The 19,285-nt window shown below is 31.8% G+C and overlaps 1 protein-coding gene across 1 annotated transcript; it reads right to left on the bottom strand.

Moving 5' to 3' along the window:
- Window positions 1-912: 912 nt before the first annotated feature.
- Window positions 913-18,991, bottom strand: LOC106658077 (39S ribosomal protein L32, mitochondrial). Its single transcript, XM_014379895.2, has 4 exons — window positions 18,925-18,991; window positions 13,345-13,572; window positions 7,088-7,218; window positions 913-1,029 (listed from the first exon to the last, which is right to left on the bottom strand). The coding sequence occupies exons 1-4, from the start codon at window positions 18,989-18,991 to the stop codon at window positions 949-951; spliced, it is 507 nt and encodes a 168-aa protein (XP_014235381.1). The 3' UTR covers window positions 913-948.
- Window positions 18,992-19,285: the final 294 nt, after the last annotated feature.

A 19,285-nucleotide genomic window follows, 5' to 3' on the forward strand; every position in this document is an offset into this window, starting at 1 on the left:
TTCAGAATTCCAAACTTGGCATTTTTCGCATTTTTCTGTAATTTATCAAATATCGCAAATATTTCATAGAGCTCTAGCTCAGTGTAAAATAACTCAAAAGTAAAAGTGCTTCGGAACTTTTTGGTTGCAAATTGTCCAAATTTTCAGAAAAAATGGGTTTCAACGCGATCTGAACACTCAGGAGGCTGCTAAAATAGAAATAATCAAGAAAAACAAAAAGCACAAAATCTAATCAAGTATGATTCAGACTATCCTTTCCACAACTATTTAAGAAGCTTCCTCAACATGTCAACTACTTGACGCTATTATGTGCCGAAAAATCTGCAAAAAAGGCCCCTAAATCAGAGTATAGCCTTAGATCTTTACATGTTACACATGCTAGACAAACTCAAACCTCAAAAGTAATTATATAAGCTTGAAGAGCATAAAATTACCTTTAATTTGAGATATAACGAAACTCTCCAAGTTCTCTCGACCCAAGATACAGCTGTTTGAAGTTTTACTAAGAAATATAGTATTAAATCTGTCATTTTCATAGACCAGTTGATATGATACTTAAATTTTCAGTAGTGATAGAAGGCCCCAATCGCTCTATAACTTTTTTTGTACATTCCTGGCATACCAAACAATGTGTTTATTATATTAGATGTAGAAAAAAAATGTTGACTGGTTCAGTTGACAGAGAATCGGACAGAAATATATTACAATTCTTACTATCTTCTATACGTGTGGGATTTCTACATTCGAGTATTCTATGCAAAGTGATATAGGTTAAACTTATTTGATGACAAAATGCAATGGGTATAAAAAGCTATGTTGGTAGCAATAACTATTACCATGTCATTTGTAATACTTAGAATTTTAATATAATCTGTTTGAAAAATTTATACATTTTAGAACTTGTTATATTTGAAAAGTTCATAAAATTCGAAATTGCCTAGTCATAATTTATTTTTTCGTTGAAGACTCCAGTAAATTTTGGTTGAACCATTTTGAATCCTTTTTTTTTGATTCTGCTATCTTATGCTCCTGCAAAAAAAATTTGATTAATTTTTATTCATCAATTGAAGAATGGTGAAATCAATACATTACATAATCTTATCTTGTCAATTGTCCAGTTTTTTATAGTTTAGTTAAGTGAAACTTTTATTGTTAAACGAGGGACGAGAGGGGGATAGCGATGGCATAAAGTATGGATAGTTAAATCATTTGTACAAATAAGAAAAAACATAAATAATTTATTACAATAGCTAACGAGTTTTATTACCGAGAATAGACAAAATAGTCTAGGCGCTGAGGGGGTTTTGTATGCATTGTAAGGTCCCACAAAAAACAAAGTGTATTTCTATGTATTTTGACCCGCTGAATCCTAATTTTTAACTCTCACCTCGCTCAAATGGTCGAGTAATTTGTTATAAACAAATTAATTGTTTATATGGCTATAACTCCTAAACTATTGAATTTTTACCAAAGCAATTATTTTTCATTTTATTGTATACAAAAAGACGAAAATTAGTGTATTTATAATAAAATATTTTTTTAATATTCAAAAAGAGTAATCTGCGTAAAAAATTCCTATGCACAAAGTAATCTTTTCAAAAAAAAGTAATTGGAATGAATTACGCTCTTCTCCACTCAGCATTTTTCGAAAAAGAGTAATCGATGTTATTTACTCTTTCTGAAAGAGGAATTCTCACAAATTACTCTTTTATTATTGTGTCTCGACAAGATCGTCATGAGATCAGATAACCGACTGCTCGTAATCTCATTATCAAGCGTTAGGCTGGATGACACTTCCTCGCTAAACTTAGCTGCAAGCCTCGCTTGTTCGCTACAAATATATAAAAAATAAATAGATATAATCTAAATAGAATTTCTAAACATTGTAAGTCTAAAAACAATGAATTTGCCAACAGCCTGAATGTTGTTATGGAACCAAATTTACTCGTACATACGTGTATATAAACCGTGAATGTACGAAACAATTAATGCGAATAGCAGGGTTTGTCCACGATTGTGAAATCATGGAATACGGGAATTTCGCGAATACCGGGGCTCCGAATAACGGGGTTTGCCTGTAATGCTCAAGAGATTGACACAATAATGCCTGTGATCTTGTTTTCACGTATTATCAAACAGCATAATTAGAAAATTTTCAGACTTGTGGCAACAATTGCTGCTAAAGCTAAGCGAACAATTTATTTTAATAGGTTACAATTATGATTAAATACTATACTTATATATCAAATGATAAATTAATTTAATTAACTTATGCATACTATTTAAAGCATATAGAAAAAACAAAATTTTCTTATCTTACCGAATATTTTTATAATTAAATTTTTTAGAATAAAATAATTCCAAATAATTGTTGAATAAATCATAAGAATATCAATCAATTTAAATAAATGAGTATACTTCAATCGATAACTAATAAACATACTGACGATTACCCTTTGAATTTTTCAGTAATATCAGTTTTAATTGTTTATTACGAAAAATTTCATTCAATTCAAACATTAGTGTTATTATAGTTCAACCAGAACCATGGAATAAATGTCAGGTGGTAAAATAAAAAAAAACACCCTTGGGAAGTGTATTAGTATTGGGAAGTTTATAGTAATAAATTAAAGCGACAACCGTAAAAAGGTAATAATAATAATATAAAAAAGGTGATTCGCATATAACTGTGTAATATCGGAACGTCTGCTGCTCGCTTAAGAAGATCTGCGTGACGCGTGTGCGTTCGGACCTGAGGCCACCACGCCTGGCGCTACTGGCGGTCAACGTATGCGAATACATATACGCGGCTGCGTTATGTATATCCATAACAGTCGTATCAATGCCAAAATTTATACAGCACATCTTCCAATCGTTAGAAAGGTATTATAAAAATTTGGATGCAATCACTTGAAAGGTTATTGAGACATCGTGTTTACAAGGCCGTTCTGGTTCAACAATAGTAGGACTTCGCTTGGCTCAGCTGAATTATTGATTTTTGGTGATTTCACTTATCTTAAAGTACTAGAGTAAAGCGGGGTAATACGCCATAGCTAAGGAAAACATTGGAATAAAAAAGTAATGAATGTATGCAATCAAATCTTAAGCATTGAGGATTGTAAAAAACACGTTTAAAAAAAACAAAATTATATTTATATTATTATTTTAATAAATATAACATATTTAGCAACTTGGTTCAAAAGTGGCGTTTTCCCCCAGCATGTGGGGAAGATGCCACCCCGATTGGGGCAATATGCCACTTATCTGAATACAATGAAAAACCCCTTTTTTAATGCACACTAATGAATAAAATATGAATATTAAACACTTAAAAGTCAATGAGTTACTCAATCACACTATTTTATATTAAAAAATTTATTTTACGGAAAAAAATTTTTTTTGTGGCATCTTGTCCCGATTTTCGTACTGGCATTTCCCCTAAATACCTATTTTTTTTACAAAGTCATTAATAAAAAAGTAGATGATTTAGGTTTATGCAGCTGCAAAAAAATAATCTCCAAGGTAACACTTATCATTAACAATTTTCACTTAAACATTTCATTGAAAACTTAACGAATATTTGAAACCATTACCTTTGACGCTTGAAAATCGACTGGTAATAGCAGTGAAAAATTAGCTATTTCGTATTGATGTAATCGGATAATCATAGCGCAAATTCCAATAGGTCACTTATCTAAATTTTCTTTTTTACAACGATAATATAGCAAAATGGCATCTTCCCCGAGCTGGCGTTTCCCCCCCACTTTACCTTATGTAAATTTGATAACATATATCCCAATTATTAAAAGTTCTATGGATTCCGGGATCAAAATGCAGTCAGTTTAACGATGTATATGTACAGAAAAAAATGTTATAACAAGCCATATATACTTATGTGGCGACTCACTTCACCGCTATCGTACATATATAATTTGAGTAATTGAACTGCTAAAATGTTCACCTTTTGTTTTATCGTCGCCAGGCGATAAAACTAATTAATCAGACAGTTCAGTTCAGCTGCAACCTCCGAGACGAGCTAGTCTCACTAAATAAAGCTCCTCACTACTAAATATATTTATATTTCTTTGTCCTTCGTTCCTACACTTATAGGGTCACAGAAGCGATTGAAAGAAAAATAAACTTTGAAAAAAAATGTTATCACGCTAAAAATTTTAGATAAAAATGTGCTTCAGACTGCAGGCTACTTTACGTCTAACGCAGAGATGTACATCAATAGCTGCTACATAATACATATCGAGGTGCGTATGTCGCGCTCCAAATGGCAAGTATGGCAGACGAGCAGTGACACTTCACGCTCCTCATATACAAGAGAATTGTGATTCGGGGACTGGCGAAAATGACTTCAGGGGACAAGATAGTGTTTCAAGCCTATTTTTAAAAGTACTTTAAAATTATCAAAACAGTTCAAATTTTTTATTTTGTCGGTAGAACATGTTCATATACTACAACCTGATTGCCCAAAAAAAACTCCTACCCAAACTCTGGAGAACTAACTATTGTGTTATAAACTATAACTGAATATTGTGTTATAAATCACTAGCCGCATGATCTTGAAGAGAGTTTATCATAAATATTTATCTATGGGGCGTCAAAATATTCAGAAAAGTACCCACATCCACTTGAGTGGAGCAGAATTTTGGGTAACACGCTAGTCAATTGAGAGTTCGCACAGTAAAATGGGTTAAGTTAGCTGGCTTGTCGCCTGCTAGCCCTAAAATGAGCTGAAAAAGTCTTGTTTTCGCGTCTTGTGTTTAAAAAATATTGAAAAAATGGCAGGCTACCTCTACTTTGAAACACGGTTTTTGAAAGATAAAAACTTTTTCTACAATTTGTATATAATCATTCCCCCGCGAACTTTGATTTCTTTTCATAAATTGTAAATGTAGCTCGAATTTTCATGCATTTCTATGTTGCCCATGTTAATTTTCGAAACTTTGATCGCGTTTTTCTCGAGATTTTGCCTGGCTTGGACATATAAGCGTTATAACATTGGATTCGGGAGGTCAAAATCTATCGATATTGATTAATGTACTTCTTGTGAACTTTGCAAGGAAACCTTCTCAAGTATGGCATTTAGTGTGAATAAAATATTGATTTTCTTAAAAATTCTCACATTTAGACAGGTATATAAAGTTGTACACAATTTTTCCGAATTCTGCTCCGCTCAAGTGGATGTGTGTACTTTTTTAAAGATTTCGACATCCCAATATTGATGATAAACTCTTTTCAAGATCATGCAGCTAGTGATTTATAACACAATAGTCAGTTCTCCAGAGCTTGTGTAAACATTTTTTTGGACAATAAGGTGTAGTATGAACATGTTTTACCATTAAAGTAAAAAAATTTGAACTATTTTGATAATTTTGAAGTATTTTTAAATATGGGCTTGAAAAATTATCTTGTTTCCTTAACATTTTCATTTGAAATCTATGAAAGATACGATAATTCTGACTCTGTTAATCGATCCATCGCAAAAAGTGACGCGAAGAAGTGTATTCATAGTCCCCAAAATACGCAATATTAACTAGATACGAGTGATGAAAAAAAAATCCATTTGGGAAGTAAGAAAGAGTACATATGGGAGTAAGTAAGTTAGCTAGTTTTTCATAATTAATACTAACTATAAAGTATTTTCCTCGAGTATTAAATTTGTAATCTCAACTTGTACCCCATTAAAAATTTCTCGTCTATGATGTTATTGAAATCAAATTAATTTTGTCAAGTATTCATCAAATTAACCATTTAACGCCTGAAATGACCATTTGTGGACAACATTTATAGCGATGAATTACACCGACTAAAAATTGTTTAAAAAACTTTTCAGACATCATTTCTTACGTAAAATTTGATGTACTGTTCAAATCTGGGGTCAGAATTTTCAAAAATATATTGAATAAAAAGTTATAAGCAATTTTGTAAAAAAAAACATGAAATTTCGAGAAAAAAATCTCGTTTAACTCAAATTTCAACACGGAAATAAGGTTCGCTTGTGCGTCTCACGCATTTAAATTCGTTCAATGGCATGTATACTTTATTGTAAAATAGTTATAATTACGAAATCCAAAATGGCGATCATAAATTTGACTCCCGAAGACCTGTATGTCATAAAATGAATTCGACAATTTTTAACTCGATCATTATCATTTTTACGAGAAAAAGTTGTAGAATAAAAAGTGTTTAGAATTGATCTAAGAACACGCCTGATTTTTTTCAGAACTTTTGTAACGATTTTAGGATTTTTGAAAAAATGGTGTTATCTAGAAATCCAAAAATCGCTCAAAAATTCTAAAAAAAATTAGGCGTGTTCTTTGATCAATTTTAAACACTTTTTATTTCATAACTTTTTCTCGTAAAGTTAATAATTATTAAGTTAAAATTCTTGAACGTTCTCAGCCGAAATCAAAAATAAAAAATGAAACCTATCGTTCAAGAATTTTTAACTCGATAACCATCACCATTCGCATCACACTCGCATACGCCGTGCGCTAACCTCTCTGCGCGGTACCAGAAAGTGCGACTCATGACTCGGAAAAGGGGGCATAAATGTGAACTTAACACAGTGCTATAAAATAATGTACGATACTCGTGCCATGGAAACACTTTTTGGCACGGCGTAGTTTAGGGCTCGAGCGCAGCGAGGGTCCTAATAGCATACTTATGGCACTTGTATCGTAAAGTACTATTCTATGAGGAAGCTCTTTACCAATGGATTGGCATTGGTTTTAATTATTATTTCGAAGGATGACACGTCCGGGTGTCCGTTATTTCCCGATTTGATTGTATTGCCTCTCCCCCAACCTAGGCGTTTTCTAATCGATTAAAAAATGAAAAAGCAGATACAGAAAAAATTATCTTATGGTGGACCCCAAGTGGTTTCAAGCTTACATGTATTTTAAATGGATTAAAATTTTGATATTTTCGTTGACTTTTATATCTCCTTAAATCTTGAGTTTTTCATTGCAACTATTTTTTTTTGAAGAAGTTAAAATACATGTAATTTTTGACATTGCCTTCCAAAACTTCATTCTTTCCTTCAATTGGTTTGAATAAGTCTACTAATACTGACCTTGCAAAAAATTTTTAATCCACTTATCGCAGTTTTAGATATAACAGATAAGTTTTGTGTAAAACCGCAACCAAAATCCATGTCCTTCTGTAGAATATCAGTTTCTTGCTTTGTTTTAGCATAACAATTACCTGAAAAAATATTATTCAAATTTATTCTAAGATATTATGTATACCTGAAAATCACATTATTTCAAAATGCATCAAAATATAAGTAAAAACGACATCTGGTGGAATGGAAAAATTCTCGAGTTTTCCGACCCTTTTTTCAACCAAAAATGACTTCAAGAAGCCGGCAATTTACTTGAATACAGCAGCCTAAATTACCTAGGTAAGTCGAAATTCTGAAAATTAGTTATACTTTTTAAGGGCTCAAAGGGGGCTTGAATGATTATATATTTCTATGTATAGTATTCAGCTGAAAAAGTGCAAAAAACATTTTTTTCAGAAAACAGACACAAGAGCCTTTTTCAATACCCCATTTGAAAGTACCTTGTCCAGTTAAATACTTACAAACACATATATTAACTTGTATCAGCCTATGACCCTTCAGCGAAGAGCACTGAGAATATCTAAGCTGTTTGTCGTAAGATTGTAAGTGATGGCTTGACACGACTAAGTTCTCGGTCATTTCATTTTCTTCGATGGATCATTATCCATCAACGCAACCTCAAGCTAAGCATAAGATCAACTTTGACTACTTCCACATACAATTTAATAAAATATTTTATTAAAATTTATCAAAAATAATCCTTAATGAATAAAATATTTTATTAAATTGTATGTGGAAGTAGTCAAAGTTGATCTTATGCTTAGCTTGAGGTTGCGTTGATGGATAATGATCCATCGAAGAAAATGAAATGACCGAGAACTTAGTCGTGTCAAGCCATCACTTACAATCTTACGACAAACAGCTTAGATATTCTCAGTGCTCTTCGCTGAAGGGTCATAGGCTGATACAAGTTAATTTATGTGTTTGTAAGTATTTAACTGGACAAAGTACTTTCAAATGGGGTATTGAAAAAGGCTCTTATGTCTGTTTTCTGAAAAAAATATTTTTTTCACTTTTTCAGCTCAATACTATAAATAGAAATATATAATCATTCAAGCCCCCTTTGAGCCCTTAAGTCGTAGAATTCCGAGTAATAAAATTCCTTTTGAGACCCCAGAGTTATATCATTATGCTACTACAACAAGACTTATATTTAGGCATTTCAGTATTTTCATTTTTTAAAACCATATTTTTTATAAAATTTTACTATTTTTAGGGTAGTTCGTTGAGGATTGTTTTTCAATCACATTGTGACTTGGATGAACTTTAATTTTTTTTATATTATTTCTAAAAAACTCCTGACTTCTGACTTTTTCAATGCTTTTTTCATACTATTCTTGTAAATTTTTCAAGATTTTTCTAATTTTATATCTGATATTTTTGAATCATTAGTTTTAAAAAAGTTCCATTTCTGATAGCTGCCTGTGGACAGCTAACTCAATGTTTTCGATTTACTTTTCCAAATTTTTTAGATAATACTTGTCATTGAATTGTAAAAATTAATTAATTTACTTGTTCATAAATATTTTTTGGTTAGTTACATGTTTCGGTAGTGAGTTCCGAGCCCGCTACCTACACTACCTCAATTACCGATCAAACGCGATTGAGCAGAATCATATTTCACGCTAACGCACTTATATCATTTATCGCAATTCGTGAGTACAGACATGTGCGTGAAGTGCGAGCTATACAAGATTCCTATACTTTGTTGCTGCTGGCCAAGCTACGCGCGCGAGAGAGACAGAGTTACAAGACGCCGCGTAGACGTTACATAGACACAAGCTCCAAGCACGTAGCAGTAGACACGCGCCTAAAGCTTCGCAACCGATACGACTAGCTAGCAGCTGCCAGCGTGAACCAAACCGAAGTACCCTGTCTATAAACGGTCTATATTGCTAAGATTACCGCGCTGCTTGCCCGTACGTACGTATGTACGTTCATTTTTCCCAACTTACTCCTCATACCTAACGCGCCTATAGAAGTATCACTTCACTATTAAAAAGTTTTCATTTTTCATATGATTAAAAAAATGTACAGATTTTTGGTGCAAAAAAGTGTTGCACGTCAAACAGATACCTTCCATCGCAAGCCCACGAGGTAGGCATGCAATCATTGACGAAAAAGTAGAAGCAAATCTGTATCATAAACAGGTATCGACAGCTCGTTCCACTGTCTCACTCCCTCGATGATGAAAGACCGCTGCTGCAACTCAGAGATCGAATCAAGAACCATCCGTTGAGGCAGAGAACTGCTTTGGGTTCGCAGCGCCGTCACAACGATCCATCGATGGAACATTTTGCCACGGTAACGCTGACGCAGCGATGACACGGTCCGCTACATCAGTACAGCAAACAAGAATCTTCTTTTCTCTTCAACATTAACGCAGCTCATCCTTGCAAGGCAAGGCCGAAGACAAAGCGTGTAGCTAAATGCCAGAGATAGTATAACTCAATGTTGAGGTATTCCGACATACTAAGCAGCTATAATCCATTAAAGGTAGCAACAGAGTCAGCACGAGCTTTCTTCTGAGGGCGCAACTGAGCATGCCCGCCTATAATGCAGACCATGGAGGACATCGTGGACCCATGAGCACACGCCACGAGCGTGCAAAGCCCACAACATGTAATGAGACGTTGCGACGCCGAAATTACAGACCTTGTTCACCAACAGAATGATTGTTTCCTCCACAATCAGCCGCGGAAGGGAACATTTAACTTGTCGATGAAGCGACGCTATTTGGAGTTGGCGAACGGTATTGCCTTCGTCTAGGTCGAGTTTAGTTAAGGTCCATTGCGATTGGCCCAATCCTTAATGACCGCCGCGTCCTTGCTCATGCTCTGCACCACGGTGGTTCAGGGGCTCGAGTAGTGAATTTATCAACATTCCGCAACAAAATTATCGCAACCAAAATTTTCATTGAAATTTTGTCAAATTTTAACTGCTTCTATTTTCGTCTATTTTTAGTATTGTTACAATCCGTAATGCAACCTTTCACTATAAAAATCAATTGTTATGATTAAAAAAATTTTAAATTAATTTTCACAAATACTTTTCGATTTATTTCAAATTTCAGTAGTGAGTACCGAGTGTCAACTCACAAGGAGAGCTCTCCAAGTCCGGGTCACCGAATGCTCTGAAAATTTTTTTGTGATCTCCTAGTACATGATGATGATCCCCTATATAGTTAGTTTGATCCAATGGGCCTTTTAACAATACTTTTACGCATGATCAAGATTTGAATATTATTTAACGATAATAAATACCATATAATAGCCTATCATGGTATCAGGCTTAAAACAGTTAATTCCAACTGACTGAAGAGCATTGTTACTTTGTCTTTTTCAAGTTTTTAAACACTTATCCAAAAAATAAACACTGTAGCTCAATTGGTATACTATGCAAGTCTCAAAGAGTGAACCAATTTGAGCTAAAATTAAAATACTTTACTATAAGTATTGATGCAAAAGATTGAAATAAAACTTTTAAATTATTAAACTCACTGTTCCTTCTTTTCATCCATTATTGACACTTCATCGATTACGTTTTAAGTGCCAGATTACCTCATCAATGATGCTGGAAGTCGCCAATGATAAAGATAAATAAATAATGTGATTTGGCGATGATACAATCAGTTATGCTTCTTTTTCTTTTCCCCAATAAATCAACACAATAAATTCACACTTTTTAAGCACTGTTAAACTGTTGACACGCTCAATTTACAAATGCAGAAAAGCAACTAAGTTAAGTTATGAAAAGAAGGAACAGTGAGTTTAATAATTTAAAAGTTTTATTTCAATCTTTTGCATCAATACTCATAGTAAAGTATTTTAATTTTAGCTCAAATTCGTTCGCTCTTTGAGACTTGCATAGTGTACCAATTGAGCTACAGTGTTTATTTTTTGGATAAGTGTTTAAAAACTTGAAAAAGACAAAGTAACAATGCTCTTCAGTCAGTTGGAATTAACTGTTTTAAGCCTTATACCATGATAGGCTATTATATGGTATTTATTATCGTTAAATAATATTCAAATCTTGATCATGCGTAAAAGTATTGTTAAAAGGCCCATTAGATCAAACTAACAATATAGGGGTTCATCATCATGTACTAGGAGATCACAAAAAAATTTTCAGGGCATTCGGTGACCCGGACTTGGAGAGCTCTCCTTGTCAGTCTGCATTATATTACCAATGAATTTGACTCTATTCAACATTTTCAAATCAATTTTAATATGCGGCATTTTCCACAACAGGTGTTGCAGGCCAAAAAAATAAAGTTGAAAATAACCATGTACTCTTCAAAAAAACAATGAAAAATAAAAATCCTGAAAATATCAGCCCCCCAGGTCCAACCCTCATTGATCTATAGGGGCTCAAATTGGATTTTCATGTTTTGAGGATATTCTGCTATTACTCTGCTTTTCTAGGGTGCATAGGAAAAAATTTCTAAACCGTGTTTTTTCATATAAAATTTGATGTAGAATTCAAATATGTACTCAAATATGACATTTATAACCTCGAAATCCCTTACAATTGAAAAAGTAGTGTAAAATACGATGAAAGTTAAAAAATAAAGTTGTTCGTATACCTCCAATTGGCCAGTATTGAAACATGTTCTCATACAAATACAAATACTACTTCTGATAAAGTTTGGTAAAAAACATGGTTTTTTCATCATTTTCCATGTTTTTTGGCTCTTCGCAAGCTACCAAATTGTCTGTAATGGTGATTCAGTTACCTTACTTTATCAGAAGTTGTATTCTGATGTATCGATGAATATATTACAATATAGGCCAATTGGAGGTATACGAACAACTTTTTTTTTACTTTCATGGTATTTTACACTATTTTGCGATTGCGATTCTAGTTTTCAACTTCATTAATGATTATATTTTTAATTTGGCTATAGATTAGGCTCTGAGGTACCTATAAGCGCGTTTCAGTACTTAAAAAATAGGTCTTGAGATGCTTTTAATCATTAGTAGTATTTAGAAAATGTTACAGTTCATGTGAGCATTAGGCGAATGAAAGCAAAGAAATTACGAATATTTCAAATGCTGCTATACGGGGCTAGGGTGCAATATTTCGGTCAAAATCTACGTAATTTTTTAGCTTATTATACACGAAAACATACCCCGGGGTTAAGAAAAAAATTGGTGTTTCTCCGAGTGAACCTCACTTATTATAAAACCAGAAAAATTGCGATTTTTTTCCATTTTCAGCAATATTCAAACGGCTCTAGAGCAGTTAATTTTGAAGCAATCGAAACTTTGAAATAGTCTTAAAAATACCTTTAATTTGACTGGTTTCAAATTTCATTTGCTTAAAAATTGACGGCCATAGAGCCATTTGAATATTGCTGTAAAGAAGCAGTAGAAATTAATTTAAATCAAATTAAAAATCTTTAAGCGATTGGCAGCACGGGTCATCTCAATTTAAATGAGCTGAAATTTTGCACAGATTATTTTTTTGGTACATACATCACTTTTTCGCTTCCAGCCTATTCTACACCTATGATCACTTTAGATCATATTTGTATCTTAATTTTTTTATATTGCGAAAATTCGAAAATAATTCTTAAAAGCCATTTTTCGCACAAATTTTTACATCTCTTTTTGTTTAAACAATCATAACTTTTTAACGGAGCATCAAATCTTAAATTTGAAGATTCTCAAAGGGCATTAAATTTTACATTAAATTAAATAGGTGCAAAGTCTTTTCAAGGTCCGAAACATGGGAAAAAATCGTATTGACCGCGAACGAGTACCAATAGATTTGTCTTTTTCTTACTTTTTAGACAATTGAAATCTAGAACGTAGAGATTCGCGGAATATTATGAAAGTCGGACTCAAAATGAAAAGTTGTACTTTTGCTTTCTCATAGAATTAGTAAGTTAGGTACTCAGAATACAATATACTCTCTCTCTCTCTCTCTCTTTTATCATCTTTAATCGAAGATTTATAATTAATTCATCAATAATAAAACTTTAGTTACTTTATATAAGTAGTCATACATAAAAAAAAAAACATTTTTCTATGAGGAAGCTTTTTGACAATGAATGGGTGGCGAATTTTTTCTTACAAGTACCGGTTTTTTTCTTACAGGTACATAAAAAATAAAAATTTTTACGCTTCTTATAACTTATTTCACTCATAATAGTTTTGATTTAAAGTCATAAAATAGTGTTATGAAAAATCGACTTAACTTACCACAAATACTTCCGAATTCATAATGATGACCACAAGTTTTACATAATTTCAAATTTGTTTTAGGTTTAAGAGGTTTCCAATGATACTCCGGCCATCCAAATCTGTGGGATAAACGTTTTTCGAGAGACCGCCTGTGCTTTGGAACAGCTAGTAGCAATCCATCACCATTTAATTCAGATTGAGTGATTGATTTATTAGTGTACCCAGCTAAGTCAAAGACTAAATTATCTGAAATGAGTCAAGCGAATAAAAGTCAACATATCATTATGAAAATTTGGAATTCAAGTTTAATTAAGTTCAACTGAATTTAAAAGTAGGATGGGGTATGAAGAAAGCAAACAACTTGTATGATACTCTATGCGATTAAAAAAATTTCCAACTAAATTCAACACATAATTAGATTCTTATTTTGAGTTCCTTAACATGTCTTGGAATTGGAAAATCGCAACTTCTCGTTTTCCGAAAGTTAAATTATTTACCGTTATCATAAAAAGTATATTATCGAGAGTAAATTTGTTCTTCACTCTATACTGACAAACCAAAAGTATAAAAGTTTTCAATTTATTGCACTGTACTAACGTAGTGAAAGATTATGAAAATTTAACACGAGGCACTGCGATAGTTTATTAAAGGACTCAAAAAATTACACGCAAATCCGTCTTATAACTTATGAAATATCCTATGAAGTGTACAAAATTATCGTTACTTGCAAAAGACAAAATTTAAAAATGTTTTACTCATACTAGTATGCACATGAGATGCGAGTCATTAAATGTCCTGAAAATTTTTTTATGGTCTCTTGGTACCTAATAATTAAGCCCCGTATGTTTAGTTTGATCCAATGGGTCTTAAGGTTCATTTTTAAAATCATTTTCTAATTTATTAAAAAATCGTTATGATTTTTTAACTCGTAACAGGACGTTTAAAACGAAAAATTGAAAAATAAACAAGTTTTAGAATTAGTCCAAGAATACGTCTGAATTTTTTTCAGAGTTTTTGAGACCTGTAATCACTTATTTTCAAAGGCCCAAATTTGACGCGTTTTTACGTTTTTCTTAAGAATTTCAGAGACCTTTGAAAACAGGTAATGACAGGTCTGAAAAATACTGAAAAAATTCAAACGTATTCTTTGACTAATTCTAAGACTTGATCATTTTTCAATTTTTTGTTTAAGGAGGCTGTAGCGACCTAAGATGCACTTGGGTTGCACGGCACACTGTAGACAGCAGCGTCTGCTACAGCTGTGCTCATATTTACATGCAGAGCTATACAGTTTACGTCATGTGACTTGGTATGGCTGTGGTAACATTTTTCAAAGAATCATAACTTTTTTATTTATCTGGAAACATTTTTTATTATATCATTGGAAAACTAATAAAATTGCCTATAACATATATTAACTTCAATAACTTACAAAGTGATTTGAGCCCACAGTCAACGAAAAACTACCCATTCCCATAAGATCTAATGTTGAATGGCCAAAACTTTGAATCTTATTATTTCGCAAGTTTGCGTGGAAACTTCAAACTTTATTTTACCAAAAATATTTTAATTTCATGAACTATCACCGGTTAAAATTTCACTTCGATCTAAAGTTTTTTTCATTTTCGTTACAGCGTCCTTAAGACTTCCTGTTATGAGTTAGATAATCACAAAGATTTTTTAATAAATTAGAAAATGATTTTTAAAATGGACCCCAAGACTCCTTGGATCAAACTAAGCATACGGGGCTTCATTATTAGGTACCAGGAGACCATAAAAAATTTTTCAGGACATTTAGTGACCCGCATCTCATGTGGTCTCCTTGTATGTAATGAACTTGCGACATATATTTTTACAGTGCCCTTCTATCGTACAATAGGGCTAGGTAATGTAATTTGGTTCGAATCAATTTTATAATTCTTCCACGGAGGTACCTCCTTAAGGGCTCAAAGGGGATTTGAATAATTATATATTTCTATTCATAGTATTAAGCTGAAAAAGGAAAAAAAAATTTTTTCAGACAAGAGGCATATGAGCCTTTTCAATACCCCATTTCAAAGTACTTTATCCAGTAATTCTGCTTCACTGGTTTTTTAATTAAGGGAGCTAGCTCAGAATTATTGAATTTTATACTTAAAAAATACATCGTACAAAAACAACAGTATCTCAGCGAAACGTGCGAAAATCTGGAAACGGCGTTAAAAAGGTGGGACAAAAACCTACCAGATAGTTGCATACAATTTTTACCATGAGTGATTATACTCACCCATTTTCTTGAAGAAACGAATATATTTTTTGATTTTTCAATTTTTTATAGCACTGCATGGCTTAAGTTCACGTTTGGGCCAGCGGCGCACCTAACGCATTCGCTACGCTCGTGCGCTAACCTCACACCGCGACGCTATTTTGAGCACCTTATATCTCGCCAAAGGGGGCCTAAACGTGAATTTAGCACAGTGCTATAAAAAAGCATGCGATACTTATAACTCAAGTAGCCCATTCTTACCACGGCACTAGCACCCTCGCTTCGCTCGGGTGCTAACCGTGCCGTGCAATAATAGCCTGCTTAACCCATTAACGCGCAAAAGTGCAATTTTGTGCATGAATTTTCCATTTAAAAATAATCATGTATAAAGTTAAAATTTTTTCATGAAAATCCATACCCGGAGGTTTTTGGGTATGCCCTTTCATAATCCGGTGTCATTTTGGTGATAAATGAACATTATCATTGTTTATTTTGCACTTGAAAAAAAAAGTGATTTTTTGACTTGAAATTTTTTTTCAAAGTCGATTTTCTACCTTGCCCTGCCTTCGGAGGGTTCCCATAATACCAGAAATCGTGCATCTTCTCTGAATCTTCAAAACACGCGCTGCCACGATTTCCATCTAGCCCCTATATTTCTAAAATGTCGAATTTATACCGAGCAGCGATATAAAAATTCCCTCATTTTTTAGTCTGAAATTATTGACTTTATAAAAAAAAGTTATGCAATGAAAAGTGTTTAAGTTTATTCAAAGAATACATGTGAATTTTTTCGGAATTTTTTCAGAATTTTTTAAGAATTTTTTAAGAATTTTTTAAGAATTTTTTTGGAACATTTTGGATTTTTTCGACAGGCCGGAAAATGGTCGTATTTTACAAAATTTTCAAAGTGGTCTGAAAAATTCTGAAAAAATTCACACGTACTCTCTGAAGGATTTCAAATGCATTTTCACACTCCAAATCGTACTTTTTAGTTTATATTCAACGCATAATTGCACCAGATGTGAAACATCAATGCTTGTGTTGAGATTTTCTCAGTTTTTTTTATGACGAGATTTCCTGGATTTTACGAAGTAAAAAATCCGGAGAAATCAAAACAAGTTGTAAAAGTTTACACTGCACTTTTTTAATTTACCTAGAGTTTTAACAGCCTAAAAGAACTACAACTTTCTTGATAAGTCGACCAGAGGCTATTTTTGTTACCTGCTCCTACGGAAATTTCAGTGCCACTCTAATTCTTAAAAACTCTTAAAAACTCTTTAAAAGTCTAAATAAGTACTAAAAATTCTTATAAATGTTCGGATTTCGTACCATGATTTTTAAGAGATAATAAAACTTTATAAGAGTTTTAAATGATGTAAATAGAAATATTCAGACGGGTAAAGCAATCGCTTATTGAATTTAAAAAAATTTTTACAAATTACAATAATTTTTATAAAGAGTTATGAAGAGTTATTAAGCGTTATATAGTGTTGATGAAAGTTTTCAATATTTTTAAAGACTTTTTTGATCGGTATCCACGCTCACCAAAAGTTATGGTGAAAAAACTATACAAGCAACTATATGAACAATATAGAAAAAATGAAAAAAAAACTTGACATTTTTGATAAAAAATTGAGTCTCCAAAAGGTTTTACGAATTTTTAAAAACTCTTATTAACTCTTTAAAATTATCAATCAGGTGTACGAAATCTGAACATTTGTAAGACTTTTTAAGACTTTTTTAGACTTTTTTAGACTTAGTAAAACTTTCTCATGAGAAAAATTTCCGTCGGGGTGGGCACGAACAACCTAAAAAATCAGAGATCATGAAATTTGCTTTAAATCATGAACTTCATTTTAATCAAGTTTGATTCATACATTAAATCTGTTTGTGATTTACGAAGTTCTTGAAATGTATTAGGATTATATTATGATACATGTGACTTGAGCAGCAGCCCATAATACACGGATCCATTTGTGCCTGACCAAAAAACCTTTTTTTTTTTATTTTTATAATTTTTCATTATTTTTCAACTTTAAATAGCCGTTGTATAGGGTCATATGAGTAGCTGATGACCAAGTTTTAGAAAAATGCTTATCAAAAGAACTTCAAACATAGCTCAGTTAAAGGAGACAAGTGTATTATTGGACTTCCATGTTATTTTTTCTTTTTTAAAGCGTTTTGTAACATTATAAAAATGATATTTGACAGAAATTTTAAAATTTTCATCAAATGTTTACATCAAAAATCATGATGTAACAAATTTTTTACATTCCACTGTAAAAAGTAAAATAAAGTGTAAAAAATGAAAATTCAACATTAAGCCTTGGTAGATTCATGATGAGTAGACCTAGAGGACTCAAATTTTTTAGAATTTTCATTTTTCAATGTCCTATTTAAAAATATATACTTCATTCTAATTTGTTTCTTGACATATTACACCAACTATAGCTTAGCCCATGAGTAGGTATACAACACACTTTGTTATTATATTATCTTTACAATTGTTAAAATTGCTAGATTTACTATTTGTATAAAAAAATTCAAAATATTTCAATCTACAACTTAAATAAAAGTCTTCATTCGAGGCGTTTTAAAATTAGAAAATATAACTTATTTTTAGATGTCGGAAGGTGATAATAGGATAAATTAATTAACGCAACTTTTTAAGGGGAATAAGATAGTTACATACTTCATAATAATATTGTCTCTTCATGAATAAGCTGTGTTAAGGAGTATGCAAGTGTTATAATGTAATATGTTTACAATTGTAAATCGATTTGAAGGATTAATAAAGAAAATAAATTCATTATTTTTACAAGATACTTGAAGTTTGCAATTTTGGCTATGTCTCTTAATATTTTTGAGGAATTGTGAAGCAATTACTATTATTTTACTTATCAAAAATGAAATTGATAAAGGAAACATCAAATTAGCCATAAAATAGAGCATTATACAATAAAATCAATACAATGATTTTCTCAAAAGTTATATTGGAAAAAATATTTAAAATGATACAAGAAAAACAATTTCGAATTTATTCAACGACTCAATCACAGAAGAATTTTATCTTTTATTTATTAGATTATATTCAATTCTTATAAAAACATGAAAGTTTTATCAAGTACAACTTACACTTTAAATATATCAAGTTTATGCTAGACTTATTGAATAAAAGTGAGTAAATTAATTTTTAATATTCAAGTGTGTTTATCTTTGACAACCAATAAATATTTTTATGAATTCTGTAGTTTATCACAAGCAAAGTTTAAAACAAGCCATGTAATAAAACGATAGATAAGTAAAGTGTATCTTGTATAAATGATGCAAATGTATAGATCAATAAATTTTACCTTGAAAAGTAGCAGGTTTAAATATTTGTTCCATCCGCTGCCACATGTGTTTTAAATATTTGGTCATTTTATTAATGATTTTTGAAATTTGATCCAATAGTAACAGTGAAAAAAAATAATAATAATTTAGTTTACAACTGCAGCTTATAACTTTTATTAACTTTCCGTAATAAATTAAGTTTTCATTCGAACTTGTTTACCACTATTTTATATTATATTTATATTTATGTTTTAAATATTATTATAAAAGTTATGAAATCACTAGAGTTGGAGTTTATAAAATTGTCTGCTTGTAATATAGCATGCTGCTCAGTGATAATAAAGTTAGGCTTTTATCAAACATGGTCCAGAAATAATAAGG

Source organism: Trichogramma pretiosum, unplaced genomic scaffold, assembly GCF_000599845.2.
Source record: "Trichogramma pretiosum strain Unisexual culture from Peru unplaced genomic scaffold, Tpre_2.0 scaffold137, whole genome shotgun sequence".
In the NCBI taxonomy this organism is placed as follows: Eukaryota; Metazoa; Arthropoda; class Insecta; order Hymenoptera; family Trichogrammatidae; genus Trichogramma; species Trichogramma pretiosum.

Coding starts and splice junctions, on each gene's coding strand:
- LOC106658077 (XM_014379895.2), bottom strand. CDS start 18,991: ATGACCAAATATTTAAAACACATGTGGCAGCGGATGGAACAAATATTT. Junction 13,573..18,924: donor TAAACCTGCTACTTTTCAAG/GTAAAATTTATT, acceptor GACTCATTTCAG/ATAATTTAGTCTTTGACTTA. Junction 1,030..7,087: donor GATTAAAAATTTTTTGCAAG/GTCAGTATTAGT, acceptor TTTTTTTTGCAG/GAGCATAAGATAGCAGAATC.